Here is a 21,913-nt window from a genome sequence, read left to right on the forward strand (position 1 = left end):
GTTTACATGTCATAAGGGCACAGGTTCCAGTGAAAACCACCTCTTTTAGTTGGCCTTGAGCATTCTAGAAGTAGAAGGGCTGCCTTGTTAGTTTTCCAATCCTGCCACAAAGTGAGAACCGCTACCAATGTCAGTGTGGTAGCCAATGAAACACAGCTTTCAAGTGTTTGAGTCAAATGTCTCAAGTCTTTCTGGGCATGCAATTACCCCACAGCACAGCTGACACTAGCAGTCCTAACTCCAGTAGCAGTGCTATGAGGTAAGGGAGGCAGCATTGCTCATTACAGGAGGTCTGAGATGCACCCTTCAGATGAAGTATGAGATTTGTATCTGAACGCAGGGGCAACAATTGTTTGAGCAAAAAGGCTGTCCTGACAAAGTGGCATTGCTGCAATGTGAAAAAGGCGCTTTAAGGGTGGTTTCTCCTGAGTGTAATGTGTCATATTTTTTTCTGGCGAGGACTGAACTCTACCTGTGAACAGAGGCCAGCAAAATGGCTTTTAATTGGCATGTAAAGACCTTCATACAATATCGGCAAAGGCCTGCCCTCAGAAACTTTCATTTACAAACATAAGTTGTGAACACTTCTCTTGCCTCAGGTGTGTGAGTGCAATGTAATTCAAAAATGTCAGCAGTCTCAATACACTGCAGAATCACTTCCAGTGGACATAAAAATCTACAAAATAACAAACTGACATCCATGAGTATTGAAGTCCAAGAAGAAACCAAATGTCTATTGGCAATTGTTCTGGTTTCCATTGTTTATGTCAAGGAACAGATTTGACAGTAACCAGGAACTGCCTATGTACAGGATTCAAAGTTAGCAAAAATGTTTCTTTTATGACTTTGCTAGTATGGTCACAAACCTTTCCCAATGTTGTGATGGTGATTCCACAGGCTTTAAGCCCACATGGAGCCAAGCCCCTATATGGTTGGGCCAGAGTTATGTGTGACAAACACACACAGTTTAAATTCACTACCACTGGCATTTCCAATTGGAGGTAGGCAATGAAACTCCACTTTCAAGTGTTTGGAAGCAAAGGCATTATGTGGCTTATAATGTAGATTGGTGTTAACCATGGCTCAGTAGTAGCACTCATTATTTAGTCATAAGGTTGTGGTTTCAAGTCTCAATCCTGAGACTGTTGGAGGTGCTATTTGTTGGGTGAGACATTAAATTGAGGCCCTAACTACTCCCTCAAATTGGAGTGAAAGATCCCATGACAACATTGGAAGAAAAGTGGGGAGTTTGCCCAGTCTCATGGCCAATATTTATCCCTCAACCATCATCAATAAAGCCATTCGGTCATTACAGCATTGCTGTTTGGAGGGCATAAATGGGAGCAAGTTGGCAGTCGCTTTTCCAACATTATAAAGTAACTATGCTTCAAAGAGTACTTCATTGGCTGTAGGGAATTTTGGGATATCCTGAAATCATAAAGGACGCTATATAAATTCAGGTACTTTCTTTTATATTGTCATGAGTGCCATTGGCAGAATCCTGGTAGGATAAAGGAGGCATGTATTTGAAGTGCCTGGAAGTCACGTATCAGCATTGTTGAATGCTGAAGTGTTCATTCCTGTGCCTGACAGTTTTATTGAAATTCAGTCACAAACTAAAAAGGAATGGAAGCACTTAGTCAACAGTTACTGACAGAGATGAAGCATAAGGCTTCACAAGTGACCAGATCAGCTGGCTTACAAGTTGAAAGGGTAATCCAATACAATTTTTGTTTTGCAAATTCCTGCACAGAATGAGCAAAATTGTTATTGCTCAATCATCAGATTCAAATCCTATAATCCCTTGTGGGATTTGTTGCAAGATTCAATAAAAAAAAAATGCAGATTTTCAATATTAAGGCAAGCAATTAACAGATTCTGAGCCATGCTCCCACCCATCTGTTCACATTGTCATTCCTGTACTGGTATCCTCCTTAATCGGAAAGCAGCACACGTTTATTTTTGCTGGCATTTGCACGTAAAATAAACAAAAGGTGACTCACCTCCACAGAGAACTTTCCAGAACCTTTCCCATATCTGAATGGAAGAGTTTTGTGAGAATCAGAATCACCTGCAAAGTACATTAGAAATGCAAAGTGAGTGCATTGCACAGTAAATGAAAGCAGCACAAAATCCTAATTTATACCAACATTCACAAAATCAATCTGAAGCCATTTGGAATGCTAACAGGTTTGTTTAAAGAATATTAGATTTCAGAGTTAAAACTGGCATTCAAATGGCAAAAGGTGCAAATTTGTCACACGTTGTGTAGTGTGATGTTCAGCCATATAGGCAAAGAGGGTCACAGGGTCATACCTCACTGCCATTCAGTGAACTCTGTTGAAAGTATCATTTATGTGGGCATTAAGGACAAAATTGAGCTTGGCTGTAATGCCCACTATGCCTCCCCAGTGCTTCATTAACCTACTGATCCCAAAATCATCACATCCTACAGATATAGGCTAGTCAATCCATCAAGTCTGCTCCACATGAAAAGTCTGGTTTAATCCCATTTGCCTGCTCCCTCTCTATACCCTTTAATATTTCTCATTTTCAATCAACCTTTTAATCCCTTTGTAACAGAATTTATTGGCTGTGCTTCAATGGTTTGTAGCAAAAATTCCACATTCTAGCCAGCATCTGTGTGCAAAAAGTTTTTTTTTTCTAAATCTCCTTTTCAATTCATTTTATGATGATCTTAAATTTGTGCCTCTTATTTCCATGTTGCCAACCAATGGAAACAACCCAGGTCTTGAAATGCAAGGACAATTGATCTCAGTGAATGTAGGAATATCGAGAACCTGCGCTGTTTAGCCCACTGAGTAACTCGGATCCGAGGTTGAAAGTAGAGGGGGTGATTCACTATTTTAAATTTCAATGATGTGCATTCGCACCACAATGGGTACTTTCTTGAACACCTGCCAGAGAAGTGTCGTCTGTTCCAATGTGGTTTTGATATCATTTGGTAACGTTTTTGCCACGGTGTGATTAGTAATACTGTACATCGAACGACAGCACTTCATACAACCTTTAATATTTGTACTTCTGTACCTCTGTCTCAGATATACAAACAGTCACTTGGTAGCACAGAACTTGAATACTGCTGAAAAGAAAGATTGATCGTGCTTGCCACAAATGACAGAGACCCTGCAAACAAAAGGAATATGCTCAAGCCTTGCACCTTTTTTGAATTGCCCGGGAGCTTGGGGAGCCTATTGTTCTCTGTTGCTCTCTCCATGGTAATGCCTTGGTCAATTAGAGTCAACTTACCAAACAATCAGCACCCTTTTCTCCTGTAGTATGAATTATTGTGATCATTAAATTTGGCATTCTTGCATTTGTCCTGATGAGTGCAAAACAAAAAGTTTCGGCAACATGTCTCTCTTTTCAGCAATATTTGTACTTTGCCTATCCCCAAATCTGACATTCAAACCTCAGAAGAGTAATGTTGCTGCGCTACAGGACACTCAAATTGGTTCTTGTCCAGAAGCAGCCATGAGCCAGTAGTTCCACCAGGTCAGCCCAAAAACCAATATCTCTGTTGTCCATAAACACCAATGGGAGGCCTTCAATGGGCTTTTCCTTGATCTTTGCGTGAGACATTTCTGCAGTGTGTCATAAGGACTGTCCAAGGAACATTCTCTGGTTGCCCTGCTTGATCCCTCAGCTCATACTTCCAAAAAATAAACAGGTCACACATTTCATTGCTGTTTGCAGGGCCTACCAATTGAGAAAAAAGTTGCTGTGTTTGCCCACATAACAACTATGACTATGCTTCAAAGCATGTGAAGCACAGTGGGATACTATGTGAAAGTGAATCTTTTGTTCTTTATCTCATCCTGAGTATCCATTATTCACATGCAAACTTTACAGTGGGCATGCTGTTTGACTGCAGGGAAGTTGCATCACATCTGAGCACAATCCTCCTCCCACTTGACATTCAGGCACATGCGCTTCAAACAGGGTGTCTGGTCTGGATAGCAAGCATGCGTGAGAATCTTGAGCTATTTTCGCCTTGTAAATCACAGCACTGAGCCTAATTATAATAACCCTGCCATCACCCAGCTGATCAGTACCAAATAGGGATCAGCTTCAGGACCTTGCTGGTCTGTAAAGCTCTGCTCTTTCATTGGATTAACTCACAGAGCAAACGGAGGAGTCCATTATCAAGGTTTATTATTTTCAAAAATCATTTGTAACAGCAGCAGATGTAGTTGGCAAAGCCACAATGATGGTGGCAATGACGCCATCACACACCTGCTTGTAAACAAACTTGACAAAGAGACTTTACCATGGTGACAAAGCCCTTTTCATGCAGATTTATTTCAGTTACACTACACGTGAGGATTAATAGAGCCTATGTGAAGTCGTTAGACGCCATCCTCATGGTGCTACAGTAAAGTCAGAATTATTAATGTTTTTACACCATTCAAGGAGGAACACCGAGGATTAAGAAGCACCGTGTCACTTTCTGGATCAACTTGTCCAGTAGTTTCAAGGCATATGCCATATGATAAAGAAGAAATCTGTGCTGTGTCACAGTGTGGCCTGGCTAGTTTGTTTCTGCTTTTCCACAGATGTTCAATGGAATTTGGTGTTGAAGGGAAGGGGAAAATGTGTATTAAGTTCACTGAAGCACCAATTTTACACCCCACTGCTGCTTTGAAACAGTTGCACAGATGCTGCAAAGCATGTGTGGAATGATAACTGCCAAATCAGGAGAAAACCATTTAAACAGCTGCTATCACCATATTAAAGATTTACAAGCAGGCTCAGCAGACTGCACTATGCCCTTATTTATTAACAGGAAAAGATGTCCTTACATGACTTATTAAAACATAGTCCATCAACGCAACTTAAAAATTTATTAGGGGGTATAATATAAGCAATAACAGATTGGCCATCCATGATAGACCCTGTCTAATTTTGCTTTCCATTGATTTCAGTGTGGAACTCAGTTATGCAGACCAGTAAGGTGCTAGGTTTGATCTCTTCTCTGTCCTGAATTAGTTGATTTTAGCTGAAGGCCATAATTGATTTCAAATAAAAACAAAGTACTGGAAAAACTCAGCAGGTCTGGCAGCATCTGTGCAGAGAGAAATGGAGTTTCTTAATGACTCTTCTTCCGCAGTATTTTGCTTTTACGTAACTGATTTCAGTTGCCCTGAGTTAAGGAGGGACAATCAGCCAAAGTTTCTAAAAACAAAAAACTATGGATGCTGGAAATCCAAAACAAAAACAGAAATACCTGGAAAAACTCAGCAGGTCTGGCAGCATCGGTGGAGAAGAACAAAGTTGACGTTTCGAGTCCTCACAACGTGGGAGCGCCCCCCCCCCCCCATAAACCAGCTTATATTTCACCCCTTTCCTGTTTCTACTTAGTTCTGTTGAAGGGTCGTGAGGACTCGAAACGTCAACTTTGTTCTTCTCCGCCGATGCTGCCAGACCTGCTGAGTTTTTCCAGCCAAAGTTCCTGATCGTTGTAAGGTGACTTTTGAAACAGGGACATTATTGGACTCAGCTCAGATTGCCACATGGTTGAATAGACCACTGTCTTGTGCTAAGTACTGCATGCCATCCGGCACCCACGGATTATATTCCAGCACCAGAAGTAGTAGTAACACATAAATAAATAAATAATTTGAATGCACAAATAAAAGGCACACAGATTTTACGTCTTTTAGTGTTTCAAAGGGTTAACGAATACTGGAGGAAGGAAGGGACTGTTGACCATAATACCCAGCACATATACTGATTATCCTGACATGCTGAAACAGGTTTGGATTTTCTTTCTTTTATTTGTCACTATTACAAACCAAGAAAGAAGGAAAACCACTTTGATTAGCAGCTTGGGCTTAAACTGCTGTCGTATATAAAACCTCTTTTGCACAAAGTTGGCAAGACTATGTTAGCATTACGCATCTTTCAAAACTGAAGAATACTATTAGACAGAAGTTTGCAAACACTGCACGCATTTTAATTTGTCAGAATGAATAGCAGCTGTTGCTAAGCATTTGTTAAATTGGTTAGCAGTTATCTCTTGTACTATGTAACATTCGTCCCAAATCTACACAGTTTAGTTCAATCCTTATCATGATATACAGTCACTAAGTCAAGATTCAAGGGAGACAAAGGTCTATAATGTAACATGCATGGACTGGAAAATCTGGGCTTTTTTCTTTCTTACATTTATATATTTTTTTCCAAGTACAGACACTGTTTTCCAGGACAGCCTGACATGGACCAATAGGAGGCACAGATAGACATACAAAATACGTCCTATGCTCCATCCTATCCGTTCCCCCCTCCCAGCCCAAGTGGATCAGATACATAATTTAAAGGATCGCTACTGGCTTCCTCATACCCAAGGTCTTCTTCTGCTTTAGTTGCATCTACATCACAGGCTAATATCCGTATTCTGCCAACATTTATTTGGGTAGTGCCAGCAAAACCAGGCATGATCTGCTGAATGGTAGTCTCTCAGCCCAGAGAACACATCGCTTGGTTGACAGTTCATACTCTCTGATCTCTGCTGTCAATTTCACGATGTTTGTTTAAACAATGCGAAGTGGTTTCAAGGCTCTGTGGTTTTTGCTATTGATACCTAAAAGGGTCTGGATGATTGACACTTTTATTGGCTTGTAGTGAAATAACTTTTTTTCAACATAGCCGAAAGTTATGAATGAATTACTTTTTTAAAGATTTTTTTTACATCCTACTGTCACTTTAGGATTCATTGGTTCTAGATAGTTTACAGTGGGTCAGTGGGCGTGGAAGTGCTTAGCAGGAGGAGCTTGAAGGGACATGGGGGTGGGTGGGGGGCATGTGGTGGCATGGATGGGGCATGAGGAGTGTTTGGAGGTTGAGGAGGGGCGAAGGTTGGAGGGCTTTTGTGTCTTTATTTTAACTGGGACAAAGTCCCACAGCACCGAGGCACGCCTTTTAAACAGGCAGTGCCTGTACCCAATCCCACCCCGGCAGCCAGTGTGGCTGCCTCCAAACTTCTTCCTGGGTTGGCTGGCCTGACTCCAGCCTGCATCCGTCCCCCATCAATGAAAATACTGCCTTTGCGGGCACTTTCTCCCAAGGCAGGCTGGCCGAGCCAGGAATTTTCCCAACTCCCGCTATCTATCTTGGGGATGAAAATCCGGGCCATTAATTCTGTTTCTGTCTCCACAGATGCTGCCGAGCCTGCTGAGTATTTCCAGCACTTTCTGTTTTTATTACAGATTTCCAGCATCTGCAGTGTTTTCCTTTTATATTTTTAACATTGGACTATCCAGCATAGTTTCACAGGAGGGGAGGCTGATTTCCATATCATTACAATTAACCATTTTGCTACCAAAAAATTGATATTCTTGTTGTAGGTTGATCTGCAACCGCTTAAAAAGGTGTATTTTTCTTCAGGGGCAGAAGAAGCAGCACTGTGGAGCAGAGGACAGCAGGAGTGCACAACCTGCAGAGCAACAATCTAGGTTTTCAAATCCATTGATGTGGAAAGCCCACAAGCAACTACCAAAAAAATTCTCCAATAGTTCGACCCACCTGACACTTCCCCTTTAAGTATCACAGGAAATTTCCAGTTCCTGACTTGCACAGCCCACAGTTGATAAGGGGAGCAGGAAATGGCAGTAGTCAGTTGGGCAGAACCAAAAATGGTGCCAGGAAGAAAATGCCATTCATTGAAACTTATTTATTCCAGCCTGCTTCAAGTAGGAGCTTTGGTCTTCCAGGAATCAAATCCAAGAATTGGGACAAACGTCAAAAGCAGCGGCAAATTGACAGAACTAGCAGCCACTCTACTACGGTTCTGCTACTGTCCACTCTTGAGCACAAATAGGGCCATAGTGAAAAAACACACGTCACCAATCACCCCAACCCACTCTCTGTCAACTAGGGAAAGCAATCAGACAACAATCCAGCATAGTTGCAAGTCTGGCAACCCCCATCCAGCCTTTTCTTCACAATCTTTGAAATATGTTCAGTTTTATTTGAGGAAGCAGCAGGAAATTCAGCAACATGCACCTAATTTTCTTACGCCAGTTGAGCATGAAGTTAAAGCATCATAAACACAGTTGAGTTAGATAACTCATTGTAATTAATGTCTCAATTTTTCCTGCCAAGGATATGAACAAAGCTCAGCGCCATTTCATACCTTGCCTAAATTAGATGTAATTCAAACTGTTTATATAGGAGGGATGTTGCTATAATCTCTAAATATGCTTTATTCGGCCTTTCAAACTACATGACTCCTGTTCAACCCTGGCCATTCAGAAAGGCCTCTGACTTGCTCCAATTAAGTAATAACCAAAGTTATATCAAAGCCCTGAATTAATCTGAGGAGTACAGTGTTCAGCATCTGGGATTTGTTAAGAACATCAGGATGCTATCAGCACGTAGTCATATATTTTCTTTATTTCATATATGTGGCCATATCATAAGAAAAATCAAAGAACAAGAAAAAGCTACTCAGCCAACTGAAGCTCATCAGAGTGTTTAAAGTGATAAAAGGATTTGATTGAGTGGATACAGAGAAGCTATTTCCTCTTGTGGGAGAATCCAGGTCCAGGAGGCACAATCTTAACAATGGTTAAGTCATTTAGGAAGCACTATTTTATGGAGAGAGTATGAGGTTGCAGGCTCAGCTCAGGTTGGAACTGGATACTGAGTTTGCGACTATCTGGTCCAGCCTGAGCTTGTTGCCTGGCAGGGGAATGTAGTTGGTGGCACGAGTATTGAGTGTGTGTTTGAAGATGAAGGCTTCGATATTTCACGATGTTTGGCTGGTGTAAATTATGGTTCCTCAAGACTGAATGTTGGACCAGCAACTACCTCTTTCATTATAAGATCCAGATGAATTTTAAACTTCACTAATGCTTTTGCCTGACTAACAGATGTTGAGAACCGCTTTAAATCAAAAGTGTCTTAAATTAAATTAAAAATGTTTCGGTTCATCTTCTCTGGTCCCACTTTTCTTTCTTACTTTTAATTATTATTTTGTTATTTTGTGTCCACCTTATTGATACTATTTCACATCTCCATACCTCAGTGAAGTGCCCATTTAAACACCTTTTTCTAGTTCATAACAACTTGAGTTTCTCTTATGATTCCACGTAGGCTCATTCCATGTACATTTGTTGTTCCTCTCAGCAATCTGCAATGCACACTATTGGAATTCGAGTTCACACTATCTGTGCTCCTTGTTGCTTCTGGGATCAGCACACAAGTTAAAACAGCTTTCTGCTGAACAGTGTTGCTTTGTGAAGCAGGTCTAAGACAAGGATGAGGAACTGAAGGAATGTGCAAAGGTCATTCATCCATGTCTTGATGGTCTTGGAGATGCTGATCTGGTCACTGGGTTGAGGTAGGGGTGGAAAGGGGTAATGTTGCAGAAGTGGAAGCGGGCAGTCTATTTTACGAAGGGAGTATGAGATTACAGGTTCAGCTTAGGCTGGAACTAAATACTCAAGTTTGTAACTAGAAGAGCTTAAGTGGATCATATAACCATGATAACAGAATGATTAGCAGAGGCTCAAATGGATGAAACGCATCTTCCTGGCTCTATATTGTTATTTCGAAGTCACTTTATATGTCTTATGATGTATTGTGATTGAGTAGCAGTATGTATGAAATTTAGAGATTGAGGGTAGAATTGGTATGAGTTTTGAGTAAACTATCGAATGTTGCAGTCACACCAGATTGCGGAGGCCTTTATAACTGAGTTCTTATAGTGAGTCGTGAACTCAATAAAGAGGCGTGTAATCATACTGGAATTGTGTCGTGTGACTTACCCAAGTACTCATGTTGGACTGTGTAACATGAGCTCGTTTAAAGACCCGATTTTGCAGTTGTTACGGCTAATGTCTGTGTTCTTTGTTGTTTAAAGTAATGAAACAAATTAGAACAAGGACATGCATACCTTTTTTCTGTGTAGCAATCACTGCTTTAAATATGGTCTGACCAGTGCATTGTGAAGTCTTAACATAACGTCCAAAGTCTTTTCCTCTGCTGTTCCATCTCAACACGCCATTACTCTTTTTTTCAGTTCTCATTGCTTAAACACTGTGATGACTTCCAAGTACCCATCTAAATCTCCTCATGCAATGCATTCAATATTGCTTTTGTTAAAATATCCAGCTGTATTATAAATAGCAAAGGAGACAGCAGGACAAGAATGAGGTAATATCCTTTGAGGTAAAGGATGAGAGGGAGCCCATCATATTATTCAGATCTACCGGTTAAGGTCGGAACCAAATCCAGTCTTCTCCCTTAGGTAGAACAGCCATTCAACACTTTGAAAGAATTTCAAGAGAGCCAGTCAGAAACACAAAACATGCCAACTTATGCAAAATATTGAAGGGCAAGAATAAGATGTCTTGTACAGGCAAATTGCAAGCATCCTCAGTGCACGTCACAAATGCGATGGCCAGCGCAACCAAAAACTTGAGTGTTTTACAAGAGGTGGGGCCCAAGAACTTGGTAAGAAGGTCTGCAGCAGTGATAGAAGACCTAGAGGCCCCAAAGGTTGAGTGATGATAGCGAGGGCCATAATTACTGACCATCTCCCATATGTGTTAATAGTGCAAAAACTGCTTGAAGCAATCTGAAGTCTCCATCAGCTGTAGGTACTGTTTAACCTTAAGAGGCAGTAGAAGCTTGGGCAGCTTCAATAGACTAATAAGAATAACGTGAGATTAGGTCAACTCCTGCTGCAATATATTCGTTCTATTTTTGCCTCTGCAGTTTTGTTTAAGTTGCAAAGTGGCGATTGGATGCAGGGCTAAAGAAAAGGTCTTTTAAAATTGGTTAAGTACTGAACTGCTTAAAATACTAGCACGTTTAACACATTTTAAGTAACGTTTTTCTGATTGCCATATCTGGTGATGACAAACAGTCAGTGTCATTTTGTGATATAGACGGCTGTCCAAGTTAAAAGCATGGACATTGCAAGTGGTGGTAACTGCGCAACTGGTGGGGACTGTGCTAATAGTTAGTGGCTTAACTTTTGCAAACTTTAATGGAAGATAGTGTATCCAAATCTCACTCCACAATCCCTTTATAGAAAATGTAAAAGATTGAAGAAGAGCAGGGGAATTCTCCATGGTGTCCTATGTAATAATTATCCCTCAACCAACATCATTAAAACAAATTATCTGGTCATTATCTCACAGGTGCTTGTGGGATCTTGCTGTGTCCAAGTACCATACTCACAAGTCCCCTGAAGTAGATTTCTGCAGTGTTCACTTTCGCCCACCTGCCAGTTACACATCATGCACCAGGCAGAAATTGGGCCTAACTTATTTAAATGAAGCCCAACCAGTAAAATAGCCTGGGCCTCCATCAACAAACAGGGGCGAGCCTGCCACTTACCACTTACTCCTCACCGCCACTTAAATTCGGAGCTTTAGTTCTAGTTACCACAGATAGATCAAACAGGAGGGAACAACAGTCTGACTGTTTATCCATCCAACATTGATACAAAACGGACAGCTTTAATAGCATGGTTCAGTTGAGTCAGAAGGTTCTGGGTTCAAGTCCAACTCCAGAATTTGAGTACAAAAATCAAAACTGACATGCCAGTGCAACACTAAGGGAGTGCTGCATTGTTGGAGATGTCGTCTTTCAGATGAAATATTAGACCGAGGGCCTGTCTACTCTCTCAGGTGGACTCAAAAAATCATTGGCACTATTTTGAAAAAGAGCAGGGGAGTTATCCTCAGTGTCCTGACCAATATTTATTCCTCAATTGTTATGATCCCCAGCTGAGATTACCCCTGCACAAGCCTGACCCAAGGGTGGAACCAAGCCTGATAGATTCTAACTATTATTCGTTTGTTTAAATACGTAAAGAGTAGCTACTGAGCAGAGTCACAGGAGTCAGCTGATGAACTTTTACAAAAGAATAAGATTTATTCCACAAGAAAAGATGAACGATATTACAATACTCTTTCACCCACAACTATACCTTTACAGATATATACAGATTTGTAAGGATAACACAAGTCACAAAAGCTATCTTATACCTTAATATACACTGTAAGTACCCAGTCCATGTAAACCTATGACACTCTATGGTCAGACACGCCACACTCTAACATCAACCAGATGCTATGGATCTCTCCTCAACTCCCCCCAGTTTCACTGAATTCCGTCCTTCACATGAGGGTTTCCAATCTCCACTCTCCAAGACCTCGCTTTGGAATCTTCTCCCAAACCAACACTCTCTCTTGGACGCCTACTGCAAGGGCTCACCTCCAGGGTTTTGAACTCTCCTTCTGATGTTCCTCTTCCCTGGGTCACCACATGCATTTCCATGCACTCTGTCTCAGCTGTCAACAGTACACCACTTCTTCACATGCCCATATCAAAGAGTTACAGATCTTCAGCTATCTCTTTGGACCTTCTTGCCTCTTGCAAGCTGTTCTCGCTTTAAATCTGCTTTCTGCAGCTTTTGTCTCTAAATCTGAAGCTTGGAGCCTTTTTCTCCATTCCTCACTCTTAAATTCACTTAACAGGACCTTTTCCCAGGTTCCTGTCCTTCCTTTGACTACAAGGTCTTCCTTGGGCTTTCCTCTCTTCTACTCCCTTGGATCTTTGGGGGGGTTTTCTTTAGCTTGGGTCTTCTATCTGTCCCCTTTGCTCCAGTCTCTCCTGGCAGCAACTCCAAAACCAGCTGAACTCCAACAGCTTCCAAATCAAACTGCTGTCTTTCTTCTTTTGTGTGTATGCCTGTGGGAGGAACCTGCCTATCTGGCCCCCTGTTGCTAGGAAAGGCAACAGCACTGTTTTTCTACTCATGTGTTTACCTTTACCTTATAGCAGTCGTATACTCATTAGAAATGCAAGCAGCCTTTTAAAGTGAAACTAAAACTTCATTTGACCTCTCTTAACTTACAGATACAGAAATACAAATCAAACTTAAACTTTAAAGCTAAAATTCATTCCTGACACCCACAAATACAAATATAACATACTTAAATTCTCTCTACTTCTTAACATCAATCAACATCACAAAAAACAGATTATCTGGTCATGATCACATTGCTGTTTGTGGGAGCTTGCTGTGCACAAATCGGCTGTCACTTTCCTACTAAACAACAGTAATTACACTTCAAAAGTATTTAATTAGCTGTAAGGTGCTTTGAGATGACTGCTGGTTGTTGTGAAAGATGCTATCTAAATGCAAGTCTTTTTCCCCCCGTTTCAACATAACTTCAAAAAGGTTTGAATCATATTTCTGTGTTAAGCACTTCTGCAGTGGTGATCTCATGTCGCCTTGTCATACTTCAAAGGTTCAAGCTCTTCTTGGGATAGGGGGTTTGATTGACAGTTGCGTCCTGGAAGGGAAAGGATGATTGATTGACAGTAGACCTCCTTAACTCAAAGCTCACAGGCTAGGGGATTCCAGTCATGTTTGCAGTCCATAATAAGTGTCAGCTTTGCAGCCAGCAGCCAAGGAGGTCTCTGTTTACAGTTTTGTAAGAAGCCAGCAGAGAAGCTGAGACAGATTAAGAAGTCTTCTTGCTACAGCTCCAAAATCCAGGAAAAGGTACCGTGTTTTTTGTATGTATCAAAGGTGGTAGAGGAGAGTATAGGAGTTCAATTGAATAACCCCTGAAAGTGGGTGCACAATTGAACCACACCCATTTATTGTGTTGCAAGCAGCACATTAAATCCGTACACATATACATGCATATACAGTGCACATGACTCCTGCAGTGCAACCCTCACTGTTCATTGTCTGCATGCATCAGCAGGTGGCTCAATATCATGAGTGGCTAGAGTTACTTAAGGGCAGCCTGCACCTCTTAAGAGGTGGGGGCGGGGGGGGTACTGTGGCTGCAAGTGGTGGGAATCCTTTGAAATATGAACAATTCCTATGATACTTTGAGGAATGTTTGAATATGCGAGACAGCACGTACCCAGGTTTTCAGACATTGCACTGGAGGTCTTAGTGTGAGTCAGAGAGAGGAGAGACATTCTGTATCTGCAACGGGTGAGTAAGTTCATCTTCAAATGCTATATTCTACCAACTGCATCACTAGTCTCATTCACTGCTCAATTCATTATACACCATTATCTACCTACTGACAATTTCTATCAATCAGTGCTCAACTCTGAAATTCAAATACTTTACTTCAGCCTCACATACTTAGCATTGTTACAAACCTCACTTCTATACTCAAAACTCATACACACTGGCAGCTATTCAACAATGATAGCCACATCAAACATACTGCACGAAACTCACTGATATGACGGAAAAGGAGGAAAAGATGGACTGACTAATTACAGGTCAGTCAGCCTAACCTCGCTGGTGGACAAATTATTGGTAAAAATTCTAAGATTCAGTATACATAATAATTTAGAAAGGCACAAATTAATCAAGAACAGTTAGTATGAATTTGTTCAAGGATCTGACTAACTTGATTGAATTTTTTGAGGAAGTACCATGGAGGGTCAATGAGTGTAGCACATTTTATGTTTCCTACACCGATTTTGACAAGGCTTTTGACAAGGTCCTGCATCACAGATTAGTCAGAAAAGTAAAAACCCATGAGATTTAAGGGCAAGTCGCAAGTTGAATCCAAAATTGACTCCATGGCAGAAAGTAATGGGTAATGATCAACAGGTGTTTGTGTGATTTGTGGAAGACTGTTTCCAATGGTTTCCAATGGACTCAATGCCGGGTTGCTTGCTCTTTGTGGTGTACAAATGGGCCAGGAGAGGGGAGTACACAAGGTGCAAAACACTGGGGCCCTTGCTGCGGGGGAGGCTGAGCTCATTGGCCATGTAGCCAATGTAGACGGTCTACACCCGAGATTGGCTGCTTTACGGCCAAGTATGATGGCCCAGATTCCCCAGATCCTCCTTTCTTGATTATTTCGTAGATTGGTCTGTTTGGTTGTTACTCCTCAGTCGATAGTGTTTGTGGCCGCAGGCCTTCCTGGCCTCTCCTGAGTCCCTCAATCATGGCTCTGGCTTCCCCAGTGTGACAGTGAGAGTGAGTGCATCAGAGAGTGAGAGAGATGATGTGTCAGAGAGTGAGAAAATGTGTGACAGTGAGTGAGTCACTGTGAGAGATGAGGGAGTGAGTATGAGAGAGAATGAGAGTGTATGCGGATGAGTAAGTGGGGTGTGTGTGTGAGAGAGTGAGAGAAAATGAGAGAATGAGAAAATGAGAGCGCGATTAAGCCACTTTGAGAGAGTGAGGGAGTGAGTATGAGACAGTGATTGTGAAAGAATGAGAGTGTGCACAAGTGAGTAAGGTGTGTATGTGTGTGTGTGTGTGTGTGAGAAAATGAGAGTCAGTGAGAAAACGTGAGTGAATGAGAGAGTGAGGGAGTGAGTGTGAGAGAGTGTATGTGTCCATGAGTGTGAGAGTGTGTGCGCATGAGTGTGAGAGTGTGTGTGTGCGCGTATGCATGAGTGTGAGTGTATGCCTGTGAGAGTGTGTGCACATGAGTGTGAGTGTGTGCTCATGAGTGTGCAAGTGCGTGTGCTTGCACATGCTCGTGAGAGAGAGAGAGAGAGAGGACCCAGAGATTGGGAGTGAGTTGAACACACATACATACACATGCGCACACACACACTCTCAAACACACGCACACAGAAACACACCCTCCCCCCAAAAATTTATCTACACAGCATGCCAGGAGAGGAGGAAAACCTAGGCTGAAAGGCAGCCCATTTCCCACTCCCACTTTCATACAAATTCCACCAAAGCCAGTTCAGAGTGTGCACCACCAGAGATGAATGCAAGGTCAGTGTTAGTTAAATCCAATTCCTAGCTTGGCCCCAGTTCCCTCCCCCTTCCTTTGTGACCAGGATTTGGACCCTAGCCTGTCTCTCTCTCTCTCTAGCTCTGCTTCTTGCGAAAAGGCAAAAAAGGTTTTATTAGTTAGTTCTGTGCTTAGCACTTTTTAATGGTCATCTTTATTAATTACTCATTTTTTTAAAAATAATCAATCTATTGCTTTGGCACTGAGTTTTTTTTTGCCCGTGGTTGTAAACTATAATGCTGAAACCTGAGCTTTCAATAAATAGAGGGATAGGGTACAAAAGGCAAGAAGTTTTGCTGAACCTATATAAAAAAGTTCGACCCCATTGTGACTATAGTTCTCAATTCTGGGCACCTGAAAGATTTGAGGAGGAGGTTTAACAGGGTTTTGGGGAGAGGTGGGAATAAGGGGTCTAGAAACAGGAGAAGCACAAGGGCCCATGATTTCTCTCCCTGGCGCTGGGTGCACACTAAAGATTTAGACTTAAATGTAGGGGCATGATTAAGAAGTTTGCAGATGATATGAAAATTGGCCATGTGGTTGATAGTGAGTAAGAAAGCTGTAGACTGCAGGAAGATATTAATGGACCGGTGGGATGGGCAGAAAATTAGCAAATGGAATTTAATCTGGAGAATTGTGATGTAGTGCATTTGGGGAAACCAAACAAGGCAAGGGAATGAATGATAAATGATGGGATACACAAAAGCATAAAGGGGCCCTGAAATGTATGTCCACAGCTCCCCAAAGTTAGCAGGACAGGTAGATAATTTGGTTAGAAGGCATAATACTTGCCTTTATTAGCTGAGGCCTAGAGTATAAGAGCAGGAAAATTATATTAGAACTATATAAAACACTAGTGAGACCACAGCTAGATTACTGCATAAAATTCTGGGCACTAATTTAGGAAGGATGTGATCACAATAGAGAGGAGATATACAAGGATGTTGTGAGGAATGGAGAGAATTTGAGCTATGAGGGATGTTTGGATAATGTCATGAAAATGTGCTTTACGCAAAATAATGATTTTTGGTCCACCAGCTGAAAACCTGAATTGAACTTTTAAAAACAGACATTTTTAAAAACACAGCGTCTAAAATGACTTAAACTCACAGCTCATGATGGCTAACCCCAATTTGCATTACTATCACACGTTCCAATTCATTGGAGTGGAGTCAGTCTGTCTGCAAAATGCAAAGACAATGACTTCAGGGGAGTGTGAAGGACTCAAATCTCCTGACCCAAAAGCAAGACAATCACCTGAGGTATTCAACTGTTGGAAATGGGCCATTAAGACAAATCACTTGGAGAAAGGAACCCTGGCTAAGTTAGTTTCCAGACATGAGCTAATCAAGTCACCTTTGGAATAACGCTGACAATATCTTTTTTTAAATTCCCCTGGCAGTTGGAGAAGGAAGGTCACATGACAAGCCAACCCATTGTATGTTTTAAGCCCATGTTTTCTCAGCAGAAATGAGGACAAATAACTTAGGGAGAAACTCTAAGTGGGGTCCCTCACTTCTTTCCAACTCAGTTGGTAAACTTCAAGCGCTATTTGCTGACTGTGATCATCCAGAGTTGCCCTGCTGCAGACAGAAAAGTCTTAAAAGAATTCAACCCAGCACTGCTGTCTCCTGAAGAACAAAACTCAATCATCTACATCTTTAAAGCAGAAGCCTCAAGACCATCGAATTCAGCCTGAAGCTAGCCAAATCATCAAACTACACACTGTAAACTCTTTGACTTTATTTTATGGACTCTAATTTGGTCAAACAATCTTTTCCCATTCTGTAATCTGTATTTATGTGTGTGAACTTCTGAGTGTGAGAGTGTGTGTGTGTGTGTGTGAGAGAGAGTCAGTGCATATTTTCTTATTTTACTTAGATCGGTTTAAGCATAATGAAGTTTAACCTGTTTCTTTGTTAAACTCAAGAAAACCTGTCCAATTGATTCCTTTATGCTCACAGCATGTAAATAGTTAAGTACTCACTAAATGGGAAGTATATCCTTCTTAAACAAATAAAAAAACTTGCGGTCAAACGAGGAAGGGCAAAGGTGGGAGCCATATGACCCCTTCTCACCAGGTCATAACAATGGGCTGAGGTTGTTTCCTTTGGAACACAAGAGGCTGAGGGGGGACTTAATGGAAGTGTATAAAATTATCAGGAGCCTATATAAAAGAAGGATCTACTTTTGTTAGTAGGGATTTTAATAATCAGCGGGTGTAGATTTAAAGTAATTGCTATAAGAAAAAGAGGGAAGTTAAGGAGAAACTCTTTTGACTAATGGGCAGTGGGGGTCTGGGACTTACTGCCTGAAATGATGGTAGAGGCAGAAACCCTCATTGCATTTGAAAAATACTTCTAAAGTAAGAACCATAACCTAGATGGCTACAGACCAAGAGGTGGAATGTGAGATTAGGCTGGATACCTCTTTTTTGGCCAGGTAAAACACAGTGGACCAAATGGCCTCCTTCTATGCCATAAATTTTCTATGTTTCTATGTAAAACATCTCCAACAACAATAGCTAACTTCCCTGCCATGATACTGGTCCTGTTGCAGTGCAACCCATCTACAGGTCTCATTGTTCAAGAATCTAAAGTCTTCCCTCCTGCACTCTCCCTATAGCCAAGCATTTATCTGCATTACCCTCCCACTCTGTACTCATTAGCTCATGGCACCAGGAATAATCCAGAGGTTACTATCTTTGAGGTCCTGCTTTTATGATTTCTTTCCTAGCCCCCTAAAATGTTCCTGCTGGACCTCATCCCTCTTTTTACCTATGTCATCAGTACTGATATGAACTGCAACCTCTGGTTGTTCACCGTCCAGCCTCAGGATTTTCAACAGCTGTGGCATCCTTGACTGGAGTGGGCCAAACACAGGTGGTAAAAAAAGACTACTGCAGAATGTAGGAATCGTGACTGCTTTCAAGATAACAGGCATTCACCTGCATGATGCGCTCTCCGATCATACACTAGCTAGCACACTGAGGGCGTGGAATCTCTTTTGGTTTATGAAAATGGCCAGAATCACAAAGCTCATGCAAGGTGCTGTGTATGCAGTCACTTGCACCCTGCAATCCATGCAAACCCTCATGCTCATTCTGCCTCCTTGTCTCTCATAAAAGGAAATGAGATGAAGCTATCCATTTGTGTATAGAGAGCATCAGGGACCTGCTTTATGTAGTAGTGTACTGCAAACTGTGAGATGTTGCTTGTATCTCCACGGGCAGCCTGAAAGGAGCCAGATGCATAAAAATTAAGAGCCACAGTCACTTTGACAGGTGCAGCCAATGCTGTCCCTCCTCTGCTTTGAGGGTGCAGTTGTGGCTGCAGTAGTTGGAACTGCCAGTCATGACATTAGTACAGTGAAGATGCCTCATACATTGATGCTCACTGAAGTTTAGGTAAGACAATTACTCCCCGAAAACCCTTGGTGGATATAGCCTCCTGCTCCCTGTCCTACTTCTTCTCCTTCCCTCTTCTGGCAGCTTGTCCTGCTCTGCGTGATCACTCTTCATTCTCCATGTCATGGTAAACTCTTGAGAGGAAGCCCTACTAGGTCATGCATGTCTGGAAGCAATTTGTTTCAGCACAAGTTTTTAAACTAGCGGAAAGTACTTCAGCAGCAGCCAGCGCACTCCCTGTAAACTAGTCAGACTTTAACCAAGTGTAGGAAAGCTCCAAAATACATGTTCAATTGCACCCACAGCCAGAAGGAATAATCCAGCAACTGATCAGCTAATCTCTAAGTACTTCAAGATCCTTTGGTGGTGGGGCTGGGGGCAGGGAGGTGAGTCTGAGGTGGGGTTGCGATGGAATGTTTCATGCCATTTAACGTCATGTTCAGCTGCACGAGGTTAAAAAAGGGTATTGGCTGGTGGATGCAGTTCAAAAACAGTAGGCTGAGATCAAATAGCTCTCCATAGTCATTTACATCATAATCTGCCTGCTCTGCATACTGCCGACAGTGGCTGAGTGTGCATGCGCAAATCCCTTTACCGAGATGATATCCTGTACACTTGGTGTGCATTTGCACCTAGGACCCCATTTTTGAGCATTGGAAGCCTGCTGCCTAAAAGCAGGCATGGCAGGGACCAACACAACCCTTAAAAAACTTCCACTGTTGATTTTTAAATCCCCAGAGTAGGTTCTTCAGATGACAGGTGGCAACATTTGACATTTGTCTGGTTGGTATTTACCGGTTACTTCTTCAGGTTTGCATTTATTAACTTTCTTGTGGCTGTGCACCTTGCTTCTATTGGCAGGCTCTACATTTAAAAACAAATCTAACATTTATTGACAATGTCACCTCTAAACCATCCCAATAGGGCATCTTACACCAGCCATAACTTTGTGAACTTCACTGAGTTAGACTGATGAGTTAATGGCAATTGGTGCACAATTACGGGCAATGAAAAGTGGGGGCAGATAACAAGAAGGAGGTGTGTGATAGGGTGGAGGGCAGGAGTGATGAACTAACCAAAGGGATGATGGTGCATGGCGAAAGGGGTGTTGTAATGGAACACCTTTTGTTTCTTTACTTATCTCGTTGTCACCCTCTTTTGCCTTATAACATTGTCCTTTTTGTTCTTTCCTTCCTACCTTACTTTGTCCCCTGGCTCTATGTTTATTTATAACCTTTAAAATCTCTCATTTTTCCCAGTTCTGCTGAAAGGTCATCAACCTGAAATGTTAACTTTGTTTCACTCTCCACAGATGCTGCTTCATCTGTTGAATGTTTCCAGCATTTTCTGTTTTTATTAAAGTGAGAATAGCTTATGAAGGATTTTGATCGACTGTATATCCTGCAAGTTGGTCTTTTTTTTATTCATTCATGGGATGTGGGCTTCGCTGGCTGGGCCAGCATTTATTGCCCATCCCTAGTTTTCCAGTCACAATACAGTACTGTTTGTGTGTTTGAACATTGACAAAAATATAACCTGAGAAATAAAAAGAGAAACAAGGCAGTCCTTCAATTAAAAAAACACAGTTATTATCTGATGAGAATAACATATAATTAAATAAGAACAGCAGCACAAATCTCAACAGCTACACTAATCTGAAGAAAAGAACAATAAATTACAAATAGATTGCAATACCTCATAAAAAACATTCCATCTGGATTAGAAATCATGTATGCCTTGATCAGAACCTGTAATTCATATTTAAAAGAGGCCCACACAGAATTTTGTATAACAATCAGATCTACAATAAAAACACCATAAGCTGCAAACATACAACAGGACAATCAACGTCAGGAAGAGAAAGGCAGGTTAACATGTCAGATTGAAATGACGACCCACCTGGCTTTGTGTTAATGTCACAGTGGGATCACTACTCATCTGGTTTTGGCATTACTACTCCTGGGCTCCACATTAAGTATTTTTTAAACTTGCTTTTTTACTTACATGATAGCACATTCAAGAGAGCTAACACCTGGTTTAGACTGACAGCAGACAAGCCTCTTCAGTGACCACCACTTTCTCAAGGGCAAATGGGGATAGGCAATAAAAATGCTGGCCTAGCCAGCAATGCCCATGTCCCATGAAAGAGTTAAAAAAAGGACCGAACAATAAAAGAAATTAGAGTTGGAAGTATTTTCAACACTGTTCCGATGTGGGTGGTTGGCCTCCTAAACTGGATCTTTGTGCTCATTTTCAATAAAGAGAAAGAGCACAATGAGGTCCAATTTTGCCTCCATTGTGTCTCATTGCACTGCAGTACAAACAGGGTTGCGCAGTTAGAAGTTCCACCCTGATTCTGGACAGTACCCTGGCACTACAACCAGTCAATGAAAACATATTAGAAACAAATTACAATGGTAAAACAAACAGATGATGAAATGAAAACCTAATTCAGAATTCTCCTCAGTCCAGGGGGATTCAGTTATTTAGTTACCACAGTGGAAGGTTGCTAGATATCAGATTCCGTCATTCCAAAATTTACAGCTGTTAATTTCATTTGAAACTTGATAGTTAAATTTTTTCGAATATTACGAAACCTAAGAAGTTGAATTATGAAGTTTGCAGAATGAGTGCTAGGCAGCTAATAATGACACTTATTCAGTGAAATGATATCTAAATACAGTTACCTATAACTAAGAAATAAGGAAATAAACATTCATGTAAA

General features: G+C 41.5%; 1 protein-coding gene across 3 annotated transcripts in view; it reads right to left on the reverse strand.

The window, feature by feature from the left end:
* The window catches only part of sorcs2 (sortilin-related VPS10 domain containing receptor 2), an 874,344-nt gene that overhangs the window by 529,556 nt on the left and 322,875 nt on the right, over nucleotides 1–21,913 (reverse strand). For all 3 annotated transcript variants that reach the window (XM_078542265.1, XM_078542257.1, XM_078542248.1), the window contains exon 2: nucleotides 2,004–2,071. In XM_078542265.1, coding sequence (XP_078398391.1) covers nucleotides 2,004–2,035 — 32 coding nt within the window. In that variant the 5' untranslated portion in view covers nucleotides 2,036–2,071. The remainder of the gene's footprint in view (nucleotides 1–2,003; nucleotides 2,072–21,913) is intronic.

Source organism: Cetorhinus maximus, chromosome 1 (assembly GCF_964194155.1).
Source record: "Cetorhinus maximus chromosome 1, sCetMax3.hap1.1, whole genome shotgun sequence".
NCBI classification, from domain to species: Eukaryota; Metazoa; Chordata; class Chondrichthyes; order Lamniformes; family Cetorhinidae; genus Cetorhinus; species Cetorhinus maximus.